The 16,949-nt window shown below is 34.2% G+C and overlaps 1 protein-coding gene across 3 annotated transcripts in view; it reads left to right on the plus strand.

Annotated features, from left to right (window-relative positions):
- LOC127791398 (cellulose synthase-like protein E1) overlaps positions 1-8,843 on the plus strand; it is a 38,073-nt gene extending 29,230 nt beyond the window's left edge. For 2 of the 3 annotated variants that reach the window (XM_052321259.1, XM_052321260.1), the window contains exon 8: positions 8,228-8,843. In XM_052321259.1, the coding sequence (XP_052177219.1) occupies positions 8,228-8,782 (555 nt within the window). In that variant the 3' untranslated portion in view covers positions 8,783-8,843. The remainder of the gene's footprint in view (positions 1-8,227) is intronic. The other variant, XM_052321261.1, reaches the window with a different exon arrangement.
- The last annotated feature ends 8,106 nt before the right edge of the window (positions 8,844-16,949 follow it).

Consider the following 16,949-nt stretch of genomic DNA (forward strand, 5'->3'; position numbering starts at 1 on the left):
GGACCACAAAATGGCCCATCCTTCGAAACCTAGAGTCGTGGACTCCCATTTCTCTACCTTTGTCAGTTGGGTTATAGGGAGGTATCGCTCAGCCTGAACAGCCCAACTATTCGAGACATCTCCTTCAAAATTTAGCATCTCCAGCCTTCTTCCCCGCACTTCTGACCGCTACTTCCCTCCAATTCCACCCTCGAACTCCCTGCCCATCCCAATTCCAGGTGATCCCTTGGAATTCTAAGTAAATTCCGAAGGTCTATCTCCCTCCTTCGCTTTGCTCTTTCTCTCCTGTTCTTGATCCTCCCACTTCGTCCTCAAGTATGCGAACTAGTCCAGGATGATTGCTACATTCCTTTCCATCGATTGCACCTCCTTCTTATGGCGTTGACTCCCTTCTGCATCCCCTTCATCTTCCCCTCTTAACTCCCCAACTCTGTCCGACAAATTCACCATTGGGATCGTTAGCCGATTTCTCAGAGAATTGAGCCCTTGACAATTGATCCGTGAATGAGTTGTTGGATGTGGAAAAGCTAGACTCCGCTCGGCCCGAAACACCCAACCGTCCGGTTCATCTTCTTCAAACACCGGCATCTCTAAGCGTCGAACCCTTCCGTTCGACCTCCCATAGACGTCGTTCTCATCGCCTGCTTCCTTGTGCCGATTTCCTAGCTCCGGCGTGGCCTTCTCAGTGAGGGATGACCCCATCAGTAAGTGCTCGCCAGATTGTTTCGCCTTCCTCCATTTCTCTTGGTCTTCCCGTCTTTTCTCGTTCTTCCTCTCCCGTTCCTGCTCTTCCCACCTCGTTCTAATCCAAGCGAACCGTTCTAGCAAGCTTGCTGCCTTCTTCCCCACCGATTGAACCACACCCTTCATGGCATCAAGTTCCCGTTGCATGCCTTCCGTCCTCCCTTCCAATTTTCCTACTCGGTCCATCAAGTTCACCATTAGGATCGATGACGCTCTGATACCAATTGATAGGTTTCTGATGAGAGTCTATTTTACTTCAATTAAACAAGAGAAATACAACATGAAAACAACCTATGCTGAAAAAGCAAAAATGGACTTTCGAGAGGTCCACACTCTCCCACTATTCCCACAAGGATCTTCCTCCCTAATATTCTCCTAGCCTTTCTTATTTATAGTTTGTTATCCAACGACACTTCCCTTCAACGGCCTTAGCTATCAGCCATGCTCTCTTGGCTACTCTTCCCCTTTTTGCCTTTCAACTGTTTTTGTCACTTTCCCTTTCTCCCAATATTCTATTCTGCCCTTGATTCTTCCCTCCTATTTTTTTGCTGGTACATGTGACTAACAAGGGTCCTATCACATATCACAAGCAAATGTTTCAACAAATGTTTGATATGTCACAAAAGTATGCAAGAATCACTCACCTTGACTATTTACCTTTTGGGTGTACTATTCACAGTTAGCGGGTCTCGGTTTCTATAAAAAAAAATCAGTTCCTATAAACCAAACATAAAATATTTTTAAATAGGATTGTTCTAAATGTTTTAACATACTTGTGTGTGAAATTGCAAGGAAAAATGGGTATTCATGTGCCCTCGCTCACCTTGGGAAAAAGGCCCACATGTTGCCACATGTAACCTTTCCCGGTGTGTGTATTGCACGCACCACCGTCTTCTCCTACGATGACACGACACGACTTCAATTTTTTAGCCATATCTCCCTTGTTTTAGCTCCGATTCGACCCCCGTTTGATCCTATGGCTCCCTCTTTTCCTACTCTACAGGAATATAGAAAGAAACCGGACTTACCTCGCAGTTTTTCTGACTGTTTGGCATGAACTCAGGTGAAGACCCGAAAACTTCAGCGAGGTCCATTCTCCCTCGTTTCTCCACTGTTTTTTCTCCTTTATTTTGTAAAATTCTCCCCTCTCTCAAGAACAAGACCCTCCCATTTGATTCCCTCAATTTGGCATAAATTCACCTCAAAATCACTTGAAATGCTTTGTGAATAACCTCGTGACCCTATTTATAGACTTTCCCAACTAACCACATGTTGCCACCTGGGGGGGTTATTATGAGGCTTCAATCTTATCCCCAATCAGCCAATGGTTACTTGTCATGTGTCACTAAGTTGGATTTAAATAGGATTTGGAATCCAAAATTATCCAAATTTGTATTTAAATAGGTTTTGAAATCCAAAGTGATCCAGAGTTATATTGGAATAAGTTTTGAAATTTGCAATCATTACTTCCAATGGTTAGTTGGTTTAGTTCGTTGCTCCAATGGTCTAGTTACAAGTTTTCAAGAATTATACCTTGACCCAAATTTTTTAGGTAATTGCACTTAGACGCCTTGCAACATGGTCCCCAAGCCATCCTAAAATTTCTTTTATGCCTATGGAGAATGGGTTTATTACGCCAATACATCAAATTTTTACGTAAATTACACTTTTACCAGAACTTCAATAATTATGATTTTGCTCTTGGCTCAGAAACTGAACATTTGTCTCATGAACTCGACAATCCCTTGAAATGTCCTATTTTCTCAAGTATCTGAATTTAAAAATCTTGGGTATTATATTAACTTTAGTCACAAAATTTGAGCAAATTTGACCAAATTGCACTAAGCCTAATACTAGGCATCGCCGATGACATAAAGAAGAAAGCAAATGATTAATTTTTGTTGGAAATTGTTAGATGGATTAAAAATTATTCAAACCCGAAATTGGTTGAAATACATGACAGGTTGACCGAGTAGTTTACTTCAAACCTACATAAAATTCTATTAAGGTTAGGTTGAGATGAATAAAAAGATAAGTATTAAAGTAGACAAAATTGAGAACACAGTGGTGATTTCAAATTTTGATATCGACAGTCAAATAAAAAATAACTATGAAAGATTATGAAAAATAAATTACAAAACACGACGAACATTTTAGGAAAGTGACTTTAGACTTGTATATTGAACAAATGAGTATGAAATGGACCAAACAACTTGATAACCCTTACAAAGGGCATGTAGGAGGGCAAATGGAAATTTTAGTATGTATTTCAAACCCTAACGGGGAAGACACCAAAAAAATTTGACAAAAACAAAACAAATCACTCGTGAGGAAATCTCCTGATTGAGTTGGGTTTCCAAAACTTGTTGAAATATCTTAATTTGGGTTAAAGATTGATACGAATCAATTTTTAACCAAAAAGGGTGTCAGATAACTAGGTGATTGGGAAAATTTCGATGAGAAATTCGATGTCACATGCGAAGTTAGATAAAATTGAATTGAAAAGGTTTAACACTATAAAATGTGTGTGTGTGTGTGTGTTTTTTTTTTCCAATTTTTGAGGCCACAAATAAGACCAAACGAGCAAATGAGTGAGAAAGAAAGAGATTGGAGGTGTTTCGATGGTTGGAGGTGGTTTTTGGTTAAGCAATCGTGACATATAGTTGTTTCTAGCTTTTCTAGTGGTAGAAGAACACTAGTGGTTGACAATGAACTAATGGTGTTTTTTGATATGGCAAGTTGTTGTTTGGGCATTACTAGAGGTTGAATAAAGCATGCCAACAACGAAACGGTGTGCTAGAGAAGACAAAGGTATGGGTAGGATTTCTAAAAAGTTGGAACTTTTGGCTAGGTGACACTTCTACCCAAACTTTTACTTATTACACTTAGACCCAATAATTTCTATAAATTATGCATACAATTATGACCATTATTATTACATAAGTTGCATTGATGACATGAAATTCATGCATCTTGTCGTGTGTTGTAAAAGTTATGGTTTATTACATGAAAACCTATATGTCATGGCATGCATATGCATTTATGGCTGTATCATTGCCCTTATGACAAATATGGATAATCAATAAATGTTGTCATCTCCTCATTCATCAAAATGGGTGCAAAAGGTATTTCATATCACAATTTTTCATGTGCATGAAATCAACATGTTTTGAAGGTGTCACTAGATGGTTCATCGCCTGATTGGCATATTCCCACGTGTTCACAAGTAATCTAAAAGTGTCAAAAGGGAAAGAAAATATGATAGGTAAAGGATATTCTTACTTTATTTTTTTTAGGGTATTGTACCACTTGTAATTTTTTTAAAATTTTCCTAAATGACATGGACCAGATTTGTGTTTGTTCAATGTAGACATGATATTTAAGCTTGATCTAGACTACATTCTATGTAAAACTTTGTCTACTCATCTTAATTATGATTAAATGACCAAAAGAGGAATCCATGAAAATTATTGGCCATAAAGGTAATTAAAGAAAAAAATAGATGAACTAGAAATTTTAAAAAATCTTTAATTTCCAAGGAAATGTACTAAAATAGTGGGGCATTACATGAACTTCTCAAATTCATGTTTATACTCCCTAAGAGTTGTTGTGAATGCTTGACGGAAAAAGATAGACATTATGTCATCAATGTTTCCTACAAAAGATTTAAGCCTTGTTTTGGTGGATCCCTTCAGCATCATTAATCTAAATAGACAAAGCTTCAAAGGTAGATTGGAGCTTATCCCAAGGTCCAAGTTGAGGTTTGAGATCCTTCTTCATCAAATAGAGAAAAAGAAAGGAGAAAAGAGAAATCAAAATTTGAGGATGGCCAAGTGCATTCCTTAAAGGAAAAGATTCCTCAGGTGGCAGTTGAAAAGTCCAAGAGAAGGATTTTTTGGCAAATTGCTTAAGGGTACATTCTCTTAAACTTTCTCTATTAGGTTTTCACTATCTTTGAGAATTCTGACGTACTTTTCTTCTCTTTCCTTTATAATATTTCTACATTCCAAAAATCAAGTGACTTTTTGAGAGTCCAAACTTGAGATAAAGGTTGGGCTAGGGAACTTGGAGGCTACCTCTCTTCATTGTCATCTTTGAAGGCTTGAAAGTCAGGTTACCCCAGTGCATCAAGTGAGAGAGAGAGAGAGAAAGTTCTTTAAGAACTTAGCCACAATAAGCAAGATGATTGAAGATCTAACTCCAATCTAAGTTCAATAAGGTATATTCAAGGCTAATGAGGCTAACTTCAATCTTAGTTGAGATTATGATAATCGGAAGGCCCAACTTGACCATGTCAAGAAGAAGTCCAAGGATTAGAATGCCCATTTATTAAAGATGGTCTCCAAATTTAATAAGACAAGAATTGATCGAAAGGTGATCAAGGAGTTAATTGAAACCTTCAAGATCAACTCGATTTGGCTTGAGATGATGTTTCTTTAGTGAACCACAATGCCAAGAGGGGGTATCATCAATTAATTGAGTATTCAAAAGAGCTAGAGATGAGTGCTTTGAGGAGGGGGGGAGTACATGAAAACTAGTAAAAACCTAATTCCCCAAAGTGGATGTTAACTCCTTGGATTTTAACCTTGACAAAGCTTTTCATTCCTTGCCTTTTAAACTTTTTGTACCAACCACTAGTAAAGATTTCTTAAGCATCAATGAAGATGCATTCTTTAAAGAATTCTCTTTGTTTTTGCTTTTTTACTTTTATATGCTCGTGATCTTATATGGTTTCAATGATATGAGCAAGGTCTTCCAAGTACTAAGGTAATGTGTAAGGTCATGTTGTTAAAGAGTTACGATGTACCCACAATGATACTTAGTTCCAAGAACTTCTTAGTTTACCTACTTTTCAATTGCTTTAGTTTGGGGATTTAGTGGTTGAACTGCCAACCTTAGTACCTAGTCCTTGCGAATGGTGCTAAGTTAAGTTGCTAAGAAAATTTTTAATTTGATAGTTTTCCCTAACAAACTTTTTAAGGAGTGCATGACCTCCCCTTCTCTCTTTTTGGCAATTCTATCTAATCTTCGATTACATGTCTTTCTTTTAGGGATTTGGTCTAGAATGCTAGGGTAGTGGCATGACACCCTAAGCATGAGTTATGCTTTAAATTTACTGGTGCAGTGATTAGAGCTTAATATGTTGTGAATGTTATCCCTTAAAAATACATTCTTGCTTAGGTTTAATGTTAACCAGTCATCAAACCACCAAGGACTCCTAGAAAATCCATCTTCAAAGTCTTGCAGCCAATCTTTTGATCCCCAAACTCCATACCTTAAGAAGGAGATTTGGTGTTGGTTTGCCGGGGAATAAGGTATTACAAATGGCTTATCACTTTGTTCATCAACGCTTAGTTCATGGCACTTTTCACTTTCTACTAATTTATTTATTGATCTACTTGTTCACACTTCTGCCAATGGTCATCGACCTTGCCACTTCCATGATGTAGCTTGCAAGCTTAAGTTGTTATATCTCTCTTACAAACATAAGTTTCACGGGAAAGCTAGCATGATTTTAGGGGTTGATTAAATATTGATTATGTTTCCTTATGTAACTTTATTATTTTCATTATACATTAATAATATGGGTGAAGGAAATCTCGTATGAAGGTATGGGTAAAATTAAAAATGTTACATGTATCAAATACACGCAATGAAATTAATCATACATAAACCATATGTAACTTAGGTATTTAAGCAACACGTATATTCGTCTCATGAATATAAATAAACTCATACCTGTAGTCCGATGTAGGGATGGTGTATAGAACCAGTTTCTGTACTGAGACTGTATCCACCTTATGTTATGATGGTTTTAGTTTGTCCACACCTAGTACGTTATTCGATATCGTTCCGACCACCTCTTCTCGTGCTAGACACAGAGGTTTCCCGTATCACCCATACTTATGTCTCAATTTTTTGCGTGACTCTTATGCGTATTTAATTTCACAATGGTAGTAGAATTTATAAAGGAAACAGAAGAAAGAGATAGCAATGTGAAGTAGTAAAACTTGCTTCTCCAATTTAATCTCTACCCAGAAATCAGCCACCACCTCCAATAATGCTTGCCCAATTTCGTGCCACGTGGCGTTCAATTGGGTTGGCTGAGTAGTGTTAAGAGTTGACTCTTGCCTCGAAAGTCGACTCTCATGGGCAAGAGTCGACTCTCATGGCCTGCTGGTCAACTTTTGACCAGCTATTCCCTGAGACGCTTTAGACACATGATATCGATGCCAAACACGACACTATAGGATGTGTGATTTTCTAGGTTCACTATCTGCTAGCAATCAGATAGCATCAGAACTCATTTCGGTACCGGCCAACACCTTGACCCATCACCAGAATATCTCGATGATGATCCAAGAGTTCTTGAAAAGTGCCTAGAAGTGGCTCAGGACAATATAGGTGGTAGTGAAGTCTCACTTCAAGTGAACCTATTATGATTAACGATTATTGTATGCTATAATTCTTCCATCACCTAACGTCTTGACTGAGTGAGAGCCTTAGAGTGATAAACTTACAAACTCAGTAACTGTGTTTGACCTCATCAATGTGACTAGATGACACTTTAAGAAACTCCTTTTCTGATAATCAATTTGCTCTAATTAGGGACTGTCATGTCACACTAACAATAGATCATATGGGACATTCACCCCATCAAATACCGACGAGGGCGACGGATCCTATCCCCAATGCTTGTCTCCACATACTAATAATACAGAACCACATACATGAACATTCCCAACTTCCAATTGGATGGTTCGGCTCATTAGCAAATCCCGCACACCAATACACAAAACAACCGTGTTAGTTCAAGTCTAAGCAACACACTATCACACCTGACAACTTGACCATTATGGACCATGCCAGATGGTTAGTCATCGGCATCATATTTAGCTAGTTGTTCTTCAACAACCACCCACAGATCTACTAGCAACATTCCCATGTCATATGGCATGTGACACACCACCATCCCATCAGTAATTTATACTAAATGAGGTAGTAACCCCCGTTCTAGTTCATACTTGATTAATCGGAATCCCCATCCAAAGAATCTAAGGACTATGAATAATTTAAGACATTTTGTTACTAGAGAATCCTGTTACTCAGTCTCAACCCCTTGAAAATAAGATTTTCAAACAGAATATCTTAGGACTCATTCATGTCGTAAACTGAAGAGCTCATAAATGAAGAAAAAATTGGCTTTTATTAAGATATACAAAGACACAATAAATGTGTTTAGTTACAAATCTATTAGACGTCATTCAAATCTAACATTAGGGTACACAACAATAGGCCCCGGTATAGTTAAACATCATAGTACGCAATACGTATAGATTCCTTTTGGTTTTCTTATTTCTCATTCGTTTTATTTGTTACATACATATTGATTTTGATTTGCAATGCATACCAATGTTAGCTTATTTTGTTTATTTGGTTTACTTGTTTACCCTTTGCTTTTACTAACAAGCTTAAAATTTAGGTCTCAAGCCCATGGTTACTACCATTTGCGTACGTGACAATTTGCGTAAACATATACAGCGTGGTTGAGTTTCTATGGTGTCAAGGCACAATCTTAGGATGGTGGAACGAACAAAGAATGTGGCTCTATAAGAGAACGACCTCCTATCTATATGCCTCTATTGATGTCATCTTAGGGTTACTTGGTCTTTCAACTACATCTTTTGTGGTCACAAATAAAGTGTTTGATCCAGATGTGTCCCAGAGATATAAGCAAGAGGTGATGGAGTTCGGAACCTCTATTCCCATGTTTACCATTTTGGCAACACTAGCTCTACTCAACTTATTCTCGTTGATCTGGGTAGTCAACAAAGTGTTACTCACAAAGGATGGGCTTATGCTTTGTAAGACCATGGTTTTGCAGATTCTACTATGTAGCCTTCTTGTTGTCATTAATTTGCCACTATACCAAGCTCTTTTCCTCCGAAAGGATAAAGGTAATATGCCAAGCTCTATCACAACAAAATCAACCTTTTTAGCTCTCTTCATTTGTTCTTGTTTTGTGTTCTTGTACTAGATTTGATATTCAACTTAATATCCTTTAAGATTATCTGAACCTTCATTCAACTTGGATACTTTATTGAATTTGGACAATTCTAACTACATTGCACGGTTAAGCAAAGTCTAAACTACAAGCTCCAAGTTGTACTTGCAGTACAAATATATATTTTGTGAAGCAAATGTTCAAATTGTCTTTTGAACTTTATTTTTAATCTCAATCTTAAGTTTTTTGTTTTAGTTATTTAAGTTATTTGACTTTAAAATTGAAGTCAATATAATCTCATCAAAATTATTTCTTTACGTTATTGCATTCTGGTTCTCTTAATACTATAAAAACAATTACTAAATAGCAAAAAGAAAAAAAATGTATATCATATATGAAACCTGTATTCTAACTTTTTCCCAGCAAAAACAAGAACATGTATTCTAATTTTTAAAAGAATAATTAATAAAAATAATATATAATTCATTAGAGGTAAATTTTTCACCTTGTAGTTGCAGAAAAGTTAGAAAATTCAATTTGGACAATTGTAATTATTTATAGCTTAAATATTTTAATCAATTAAATTGTAGTACATTGATGTTTAGAGGGGGTTAAGCCCATTAACAAAGCCTACAAAGGTCGAGCTCAAAAGATAAACCCACCATTAACGAAGCCCATGAGAGTCAAGAAAATAGTAGGCCATGGGAGAAAATTTTAGGGGATCCTCTTGGGTAGAGGATCCTTGAGAGACTCTTAGAAAGCCATAGCACTAAGGCCTTTGAGAGAACTTGAAAAGTCTCCTAGAGAGCCTTATGCAGGGTACTTTCTTATAATAAAGATGTGTAAACATAACTTTATAATATTTCTTAAAAATTATGTAACTGATTATGATTAGCGGGATTCATGTCAAGAATCATTATTGTTAGACAACCTTTGCTTATATGGCATCACACACCAAGAGCAAGAGTGAATTGAGTGTTTTAAAAAATACTACTATTTTGAATAGTTTTTTTTTTAAACAATAATTAAAAAGAATGTTGAATTTTTTGTAAATGAGGTGTAATATAATGAAAAATTTTGAGAAAATATAAAAGTGTAATAGACAAGAAAATTTTAAAGCAAATATCAATCTAATAGAATCGTTAGCTATCTTGCGAGTTTTCTAGCACACCGGCTAAGAAACAACAAAATGCAAGATTTAAAGAAATGGGAGATTAACTATCAACAAACCTTGATATTTTGAAAAACAAAAGATTTTTTTCGTTTTAAATTGAAAACAGTGTTGGAAAAATCGACAAATCAAGTAAGAAGGGAGATAGCGGCTGCCACGCACGCGTGGGTGTGGGCCGCGTGTGCGAGTGGATGAGGCTTCACATAGTGGCCAAGCCCACTCACTCTTGAGCAGGGCTCGCGGACAAGTCGTAGCTCGACCCAAAACGGGCGCGCATGAAGCGCAGCCCGATCCGTGGCGTGCGCTAGCACGTTGCCGAAGGACGGACATAGGCCCAACCCGCAATGTGCGTGAGCACACTGCACACAACGGATGTGAGCCCAGCTCACGTTGCACGCACGCATGCCCTTCGACCGGAAGCCGCCCAATGACCTCTCCAGGGCGGTGCCTATTCTGCCGACAACTCCTGCGACGGGCATGGCGCTTTAAATTATTTTCTAAATTTAATTGCGATTTTTTTAAAATCATCATAAAATTTAATTTTAAAATTTAAAATTATTAAATTTTTCGACGATTTTTTAAAATCATCACAAAATGTTGAAGAAACCACAACAAAAAACGTATTTTGCGGCGATTTATAAAACGCTCAAATACCATGTTTTGCGACAATTTTAAAAATCGTCGCAAAATATCAATTTTTTTTTTTTGTAGTGTATTGATATGTTTGTATATGCCTCTCTTTGGAATCATCCTAAAGATATTGCATAAGTAGCTTGCGGAGCTCATGATGTGTGGCGGCATTAGTCAAAGGATAAGAGTAATGTATTCTAGATATGTTGTCTAATGTTTAAGTGTTAAACATCAAGTCAAGTTGTCTATTTGATATTTAGTATCAAATTCTTAAGGTTCTCAATGTTATAAAATTTAATGAAAGAATACTTGAAGAACTTATAATATTGAATGCATGTTATTTGATAAGCAAATCATTCAAATATCTATAGGACTGTTGATTTCATGCAACATTTGGTAAAACTCCTGAAAGTTCATCTTCTTAGGCTGATAATCGAGTGATGGTTAATCACTTGAATAAGTATGAAGATGTATTTAAGTGGTGCTATCTTAAAGCATCTAGATATAGTTAGAACATTTCTTGAATGAATTTAAATGCTCCAAGCAATATTTTCTAGTATTGCTCATGTTTAGGATAAGTGCATTTGAGTAATAGATCTCTAAAATTTTCATCTTTCAAATATCGCTCAAATTATGCATTAGATGTATATATGGCCGAGGGCTTATAGAATAAGAAATCATGCATACTTTGTGTATATGTGTTCTTGAGAATAATTGATAAATCATGATGCTAGAATTAGAGCATCTTGATTGTTGTGTTTTAACTTATGTGTGCTCTTGTCTTGATATATAAACAAGTTATCATAATGATCAAGTTAGAGTATCTTTGTGTTAATGATGTGCTCTGCTGAGGAACATATTTGCAATGTTTTATATGTGTTATGTTAGTCAAGAAATAGTAAGATGCTTAACTTATGAATATTTTATGTGAATATGTTTCATAAAACATGTATGAATATGTATGCTGAATCTTTATGCTATATGTCGTGTGTTGATGCATTTTCATGATATGAAGGATCGAAACAACTTACCCTGATGAGTCTACGCGAACTTCTCAAGGGGTCACCCATTCTTGAGTTTCCCTAGCTTAAACACGCTTAACTTGAGAGTTCTTTGCCTACATTTAGCCCAAAAGGTATCCAAATGATATTGTTTCCTTCCTTACTTATCCTCGACATATACTATCATTCTTTAGGCTCTTGGGGTATTACATATAAATTTAGAAGAATGACTTTTGTTTGAATCTAGAAATAGGATTTTGAGTAACATGTATTGTTCTCAACTTGTTATCAAAAGCCATGTGTTGTAAAATATCTCATTTGTTAGAACAGTAGGTTCTATGACACACACCAAGAGGGGGGTGAATTGGTTATTTTAAAAAAACTTAATTGATAGAACTTTGAAATCCTTTTGATTGAAAATAAATAACTCAATGCGCGTAAGGATAATGAAATGCTAGTAGTGATAAACAAATAAAAAGAAACATAAGCAAGAGAGAACACAAAGATTTATAGTGGTTCGGCTTAACCCAAGCCTAATCCACTACCTTAGCTCCTCACTAAGGATTTTTCAAACCATCCACTATCAATCCCCTACTCAACCCGAGTAGGTCCTCTAGTCCGAGACTAGGAATTACAACCTCCCACTCAAATGGGCCCTCTAGCTACACAAGCTAGGAAAATAACAACGATACAAATGAAAGAAAGAAGCTAAGAGTTAACACTCTTAGTTACAAGTTCTCTCACAATGAAAACTAAGCTTAAGAATAGATTTACAATGATAGAACAAAGCCTTGCATAGAAAAATATAACAATGAAAGCACAGAGAACACTGTAAGCACGAATAAAATGATTTGTAATATTTAGATCATCTCGTTTCCGTCCATTAGCCTTCTCTTGATCATCCATGACATGTATATATAAGTGTCCCACAAAGTTGAAAAGAAATATAGTCGTTTGGAGCCGTTGGGATTTGAAAAAATGGCCGTTGGAAGCTTTCTGCAAAACACATAGTCGACAGAGAAAATAGGTTAGTCGACTATTTTATCAAATAAAACTAGCCATAGTCGACAGACAGAAAAGTATAATCGATTATCTTATAACACAAAAATCCCATAGTCGACAGATGTGAAAATGTGAAGAAAATTTTGAATTTATAGAACAAAAATAGTCGACAGATGAAATAGCATAGTCGACTATCCTTTCACAATAGTCGACAGACACAAAAATAGTCGACAGATGCAAGATATAGTCGACAGACTAAATAAGCATAATCGACTATCCTTATGCATAGTCGACAAATTAAAGCACACAGTCGACAGATGAAGAAGATTTTCAACAGAATGAATTTTGAAAACATTACAACATATTTACCTTTTATATTTTACCTTGTTTAATTTAACAGATGAAGTAAATGTCCTCATTTTGTTTAATTTATATTTTACCTTCCATTTACTTTAATACATAAATGTAAATAAGAAAGTATCCCCATTTGGATTCAATAAAAATATCAAAAAAATCAAAATCCATAAGAATAAAAAAGTAGAATTTGGATTTTAGTAGGAACTTAAGATTTTGCGATTTTACCACCTCTAAAATATACACTTTCTATTTCTTGAAAAATTCGTTAAAAATCATTTTATCACTAATGAATGTTAACTATTGAATTACCGGGAGTTAGTTTTCTAAAACTAAAACATTTTTATATATGTCTCTTTATAAGGTGCTAGTCTTCCAGACTTAGAAAAAATATTGAAACGTTATCAAAATGAGTTTCAAGATATGATGCATGAACTAAAGGATTTTTCATACGATTAAGTTTCAAGCCAAAACCTTTCATGCACGTTTCAAAATATGAAAGGTTATTTTAAAGTATGAGATTAACATAAATGATTTTTCATACTTAAGATTGGATTTTCATCAAACACATATATGTTAAAGATGGTCTTTTGCCTTAGAACAATTTTAGCTCTATGTTGACCAACAACTTCAAAGCTAATTTGAAAATCATTTTAACAAAGCATTTGAAATTGATTTTTGTTAAAAACCATAGACTTGACTCATGACTCAGGGATAAAACAAGGTATTGTTTTTCATTATCAAAACTGAACACAAGAGTAGAACATCATCATTATCTTGGCTCCTCAAAGGGTCTTTATGTAACCTAGTGAATGTGATTGGAAAGTTTGTTTTATTCAACTTTCACAAACATCACCTATGTTTAAGGTTTATATATGTTGAGAAAATTGAGTTTTATATTTAAGCTTATTGTTTATGATATTTAGATGTTGATGAGAAACTTGTGCTTCATATATTAATTATTTGTTTTTCTCATTTAGTTGTTGTTATCAAGTAAAAAATTGTTTTGATATTATTCAAAACAATATATATTGTTTGATTGATAATCAACTAAGAGTTGTGCATAATCAAGTATATCCTTGCATTAGTCGAGTGTATTGGTTCCTTAGTTGAGTATGATTATTTATAAGGGTTTAATCGAGTATTTTTTAGAGCAATCAAGTATATGTTGATGGATAATCGACTATTAGTGAGTGATTGATGAAGATTTTCTGCAAGTGTACGGATCACACAAGTAATAAAGTAGTGAGTAGAATATCATTCCCACGAGGGTCGGGTGATAATTACCAAAATTATATTGACTCAAATGTTATTTAAATAATTTATTAAAGAGAATTAATTTAAGAAAAAAAATAATAACACTTAAAGTAAATATAGAGAGTTTCAAGATTTGGAGAGCACTAGGGTATTTTGATTTCACCTAATTAATCTAATTTAATTTAAATGGTTGATAATCCAAATTTAATTATTCATGCAATGATAATTAATCACAGAAGTCAAATTTTTACTTCCATTCCAATTATATTCTTGTGGTATTTATTATCTAGATCAAGTTAATTTAATTTAAATGGTTGATAATCTAAATTTAATTATTCATGCAATCATAATTAACCACACAAGTCAAATTTTTACTTTCGTTCCAATTATATTCTTGTTGTGTTTATTATCTAGATCAAGTTAATTTAATTTAAATGGTTGATAATCTAAATTTAATTATTCATGCAATGATAATTAACCACACAAGTCAAATTTTTACTTCCGTTCCAATTATATTCTTGTGGTGTTTATTATCTATATCAAGTTATAGATTTTTCTTTTCGGTCAAAATCTATATCAACATATCAATTAAATATTGGCCAAGTATTTGATAGCATTAACTATAATAATAAACACTTGTATGAATAAAGAAAATCAATCCATAAAAATTAAATTATCATAATTAGACTAAATCAAAACACCCTAATTATAGAGTTTAGTTCATATTACAAATGATGTAATCAATAACAAAACAAATGAACATAAATATAGAATTTAAAAGAAATAAAAGAAGAGAATAAAACTCTTTTGATGTGTAGGATTTCCTTCTTCAAAAAATGTTGTCATCAATTCTTGAAAAAGTCTTTCGCCAAGAGTGTTTCAATTCTCCAATCCTTCAAGTTCTCTCACCTCCGACTCTCTCAATTTTTTAGCATTCATTCTCTATTTATACTCATTCATTTCTTATTTTCCCTAATTTTCTCCTTAAAACATGAGATACCCTACCTCCATGTTTTCCTCTGCATATTTCATGCCACCCATGTCCACTCAAAAGTTTAGGTCCCATGCTCAATACAAAATAATCCCTTAAAATATCAAGAATTATAATTTAGGAATTTTTGTAAGATATGAGCTTAATTTAATTAGACTTTTGGGCTAGGCTTCTTAGGTCCAATTGGGCCTAATTCTTCATGAAATAGGAAGCCCAAATAATCCTTAAAAAGCCTTTTATTCCATCTACAAGTCAACCCAACCTGGAGAAAATGGAATGCAAAATTCGTAGGTAATGCTGAATTTTTGACAACTTTGACATTCTGTCACTCCAACAGCCATAGCTTTCTGCAAAAAATTTGAATTTATGCATCGTTTGAAGCGTAGAAAAGTAGACATATAGAGCTCTCACATATATTTTTTTTCAATTTTTTTTGACATTCCAATTGGTAGAATTTTTATTTTTAATCGGACCATTGGGTAGTGAAAATCCACAACTTTTGCTCTTCTTTCTCACTTTTCCTTCAAATCCTATCAACATGATAAATTATCTAAAATTAATATAGAAAATATATATAACAATAAGAATTAAGCATAAAATTAAGTAATAATGGTATAGAAAATATGTAAAAAATATTAGCACATAAGTGATAATTGACTATGATATGCAAGCTCTTTGTATTTCAAGTTTAATCAAGTTGCTGAAGAGTAAACTCGAGTATTTGATGGGCTTACTTGAGTATTTGAAGTATAATAAAGTGCTAATAAAATATACTCGAGTATAGAGCTTATATAATCGAGTATAGACTTTCATTAGTCAAGTGTAAGCTTGAGTTAGTCGAGTGAATGGCTGTTGAACTCAAATATATAACCATTAAACTAGTTGTTGCACGTGCTTTTAAGGCACAGATTGAACCGTTTAGGCTCCAGAAAAGCTTTAAATATTCTATAAATAATTAAGCATGATATTTAAATATTCTAATGATTATTATATGGATAAAGAAAGCTATCGTTGCATATTTATTTATCTTTTGACAACATTTATAAAATGAGATGAAGTTGAAGATAAAGGCTATCGTTCTTAAATTATTCCAACTGAATTAAGCCAAAGAAATTTTTCAACATTTCATCTTCAAATAGAAAAAGAGAGAAGGAGTGCTTACATTTTGTTTATTCTTTCTCTCTTTTTAGTGTGAAAAACATTTTTTGTACTTAATCTCAAATCTTGTGAGAGCATCTCTAGTTGGTTTCAAATTGTAAACTTCTTATATCTTATTGTAGTTACACCTGATCCCTAAAAGGCAAGAAGTTGTGCTTGATCCTTTGAAAAAACAATAGGTTATGCCAGATCCTATAAAAGGTAGTTTGAAAAAACAATAGGTTATGCCAAATCCTATAAAAGGTAGTGGTTTTGGTTGAACCTTTAAAAATCGATTGAGAATTGAGAACTGATATGTAAAAACTTTTTTGTTGAGAATTGAATTTTATTTTTATTCAACTTCATTAATACTTTTAGTTTAAAAAAATATTTTTCAAGATAAATCAGATAATTAAATGCTTTTATGAAATTATATATTACTTTTTATAAGAATTTTTAATTTTATAATGTAAAATGCATTCTTGTCAATTGTTTATATTTTCTTTTCCATTGCATATAAATCAATGTGTTCAAAATATGGGGATGGAATGAAATGAACATTCCATTCTTGCCTTGTACCAAGCATGCAGATGGAATGAAATAACCATTCCATTCCCATGTCGTTTCCGTTTCCGTTTCCGTTTCCGTTTCCGTTTC

Source organism: Diospyros lotus, chromosome 15 (genome assembly GCF_014633365.1).
Source record: "Diospyros lotus cultivar Yz01 chromosome 15, ASM1463336v1, whole genome shotgun sequence".
NCBI classification, from domain to species: domain Eukaryota; kingdom Viridiplantae; phylum Streptophyta; class Magnoliopsida; order Ericales; family Ebenaceae; genus Diospyros; species Diospyros lotus.